Raw genomic sequence first — 1,733 nt, 5'->3', positions numbered from 1 at the left:
TATATTTTGTTGTTTTTCCTTTTTAGTTTTTTTTTTCTAAAATTTCAGAGAGACTTGTCCACCTTTTTTTTTTCTTTTTTTTATTTGTTACAGAAACCCTCCTTTATTGATGGTGCTGTGTTTTTCCTTTTTCTTCTGCAAGAACTACACCTACTAAACCTTCTTTTTTTTTCAACTTTTTTTTGAGGTTTGGTTCTCTTCCAATCTTAAAAGAAAAGGAAAAACGAAAAAGGTGAGAGCCATGTCAGGCTTGTACAATCCAAACTTCTCACCTGTCAGAGCTGCTTCTCCTCAGATTAGAAGCACCCCAGATGTTGATAGGTGTGTATTTTTGTGTTTTCCATGATGAATCAAATTTTGTTATATGTTCTTTAGATCAAAATTGAATTAGGGTAGTGAAAAAGATGCAAACTTGAACTATTTTTCTGATGCCATCTCCTTATTTTTTTCTTGTATTTTTTAATTTGATTTTGCATAAAGTTATGGACTCTTTGATTGATAAAAATAAAGGGTTGCTGTTTATTTTTAATTTTTGCAGTCAGTATTTGTCAGAGTTGTTGGCAGAACATCAGAAGTTAGGACCCTTCATGCAAGTTCTTCCAATATGCAGTAGATTGTTGAATCAAGGTTCTTACCTTCCTTTTTCTGGATCTGTCTTCTCTGTTTATTGCTATATTTCTTTTGCTGTTTTGAGCTTGTGGTATGTTCTATGTTGCAGATCGAGTCACATAAGGTTTTTCTCTGTTTAAAAGGGTTTTATCTCTTTGGACACCAACTTCAAAATTGATTACATTGTATTGCTCTGTTTTTTTTCACTCTTTCTTTGTGGTGGCAGCTTCAACACTGATTTCCCCCATTGGGGAATGCATAATTAAGCAATTTAAAATTACACTAAAGGATCCCCATTGGGTTTTCTCTGATTTTTTCGATGAAATATATCAGCATAATGGTAATTTTGAGGGCAAGATATGAGTTTTTGTGATGCTCAAAGTCTCCAATGGTATTTATAATTTGGGTTGGTTTTGAATATATATAGTGCATTCTCTTTTGAAAGCATGAGATTGAAGTGTTTTTTAAGTCTAACTGTGTTGTCATGACTTTTATATGTTTGGAACTAACATTACTTACTTGCTGAGACTGAGTGCTGACTCGGGATTTTCTTTATTATTTTATGTTTTATTGCTGGTGCCATTGGCATTGGGGTGGTTGACTTCATTAGAGATTCTTCTATGCAGGAATTTTAGGACTTGTCAAATTGAGAGTCTCCTACTTCCTTTGTTACCTTTTATCAATCACTGTCATTTATCATTACATCGTTGGATTAATTTATCTTGTTATACAATTTTCACATCTATATAAATTATCCAAGGATATACCACAAAGCGATAGTGGCAAATAAAAGGGAAAGGAGAGCTAGACCTTAATCACCTTATAAACGTTGCGGTGTGCGAAGCTATATGACTTCATCCGATATTGTTCATCGCAAAATATCTCTTAATTCCGCCATTCTTAGTTCCTTCTCCGTTTGTTACTTGTGTTCTTCGACAGTTTTTGAATTGGTTTCTCATTACAGTGTTTCTCTATGTGCAGAAATATTGAGAGTTTCTGGAATGTTGTCCAACCAAGGTTTTGGCGACTTTGACAGATTGCGGCATAGAAGTCCTAGTCCTATGGCTTCTTCAAACCTCATGTCAAATGTCAGTGGGGCAGGGTTAGGGGGATGGAATAGTCTT

At 34.4% G+C, this 1,733-nt stretch overlaps 1 protein-coding gene across 1 annotated transcript in view; it reads left to right on the top strand.

Annotated features, from left to right (window-relative positions):
• Window positions 27–1,733, top strand: part of LOC107639738 (KH domain-containing protein At3g08620) — a 5,302-nt gene continuing 3,595 nt past the window's right edge. The window contains exons 1-3 of the mRNA XM_016343326.2: window positions 27–321; window positions 539–627; window positions 1,591–1,733. Of these exons, the coding sequence (XP_016198812.1) occupies window positions 242–321; window positions 539–627; window positions 1,591–1,733 (312 nt within the window). The 5' untranslated portion in view covers window positions 27–241. The remainder of the gene's footprint in view (window positions 322–538; window positions 628–1,590) is intronic.

Source organism: Arachis ipaensis, chromosome B04, assembly GCF_000816755.2.
Source record: "Arachis ipaensis cultivar K30076 chromosome B04, Araip1.1, whole genome shotgun sequence".
Taxonomy (NCBI): domain Eukaryota; kingdom Viridiplantae; phylum Streptophyta; class Magnoliopsida; order Fabales; family Fabaceae; genus Arachis; species Arachis ipaensis.
This window is presented reverse-complemented; position numbering and strand designations above follow the sequence as displayed.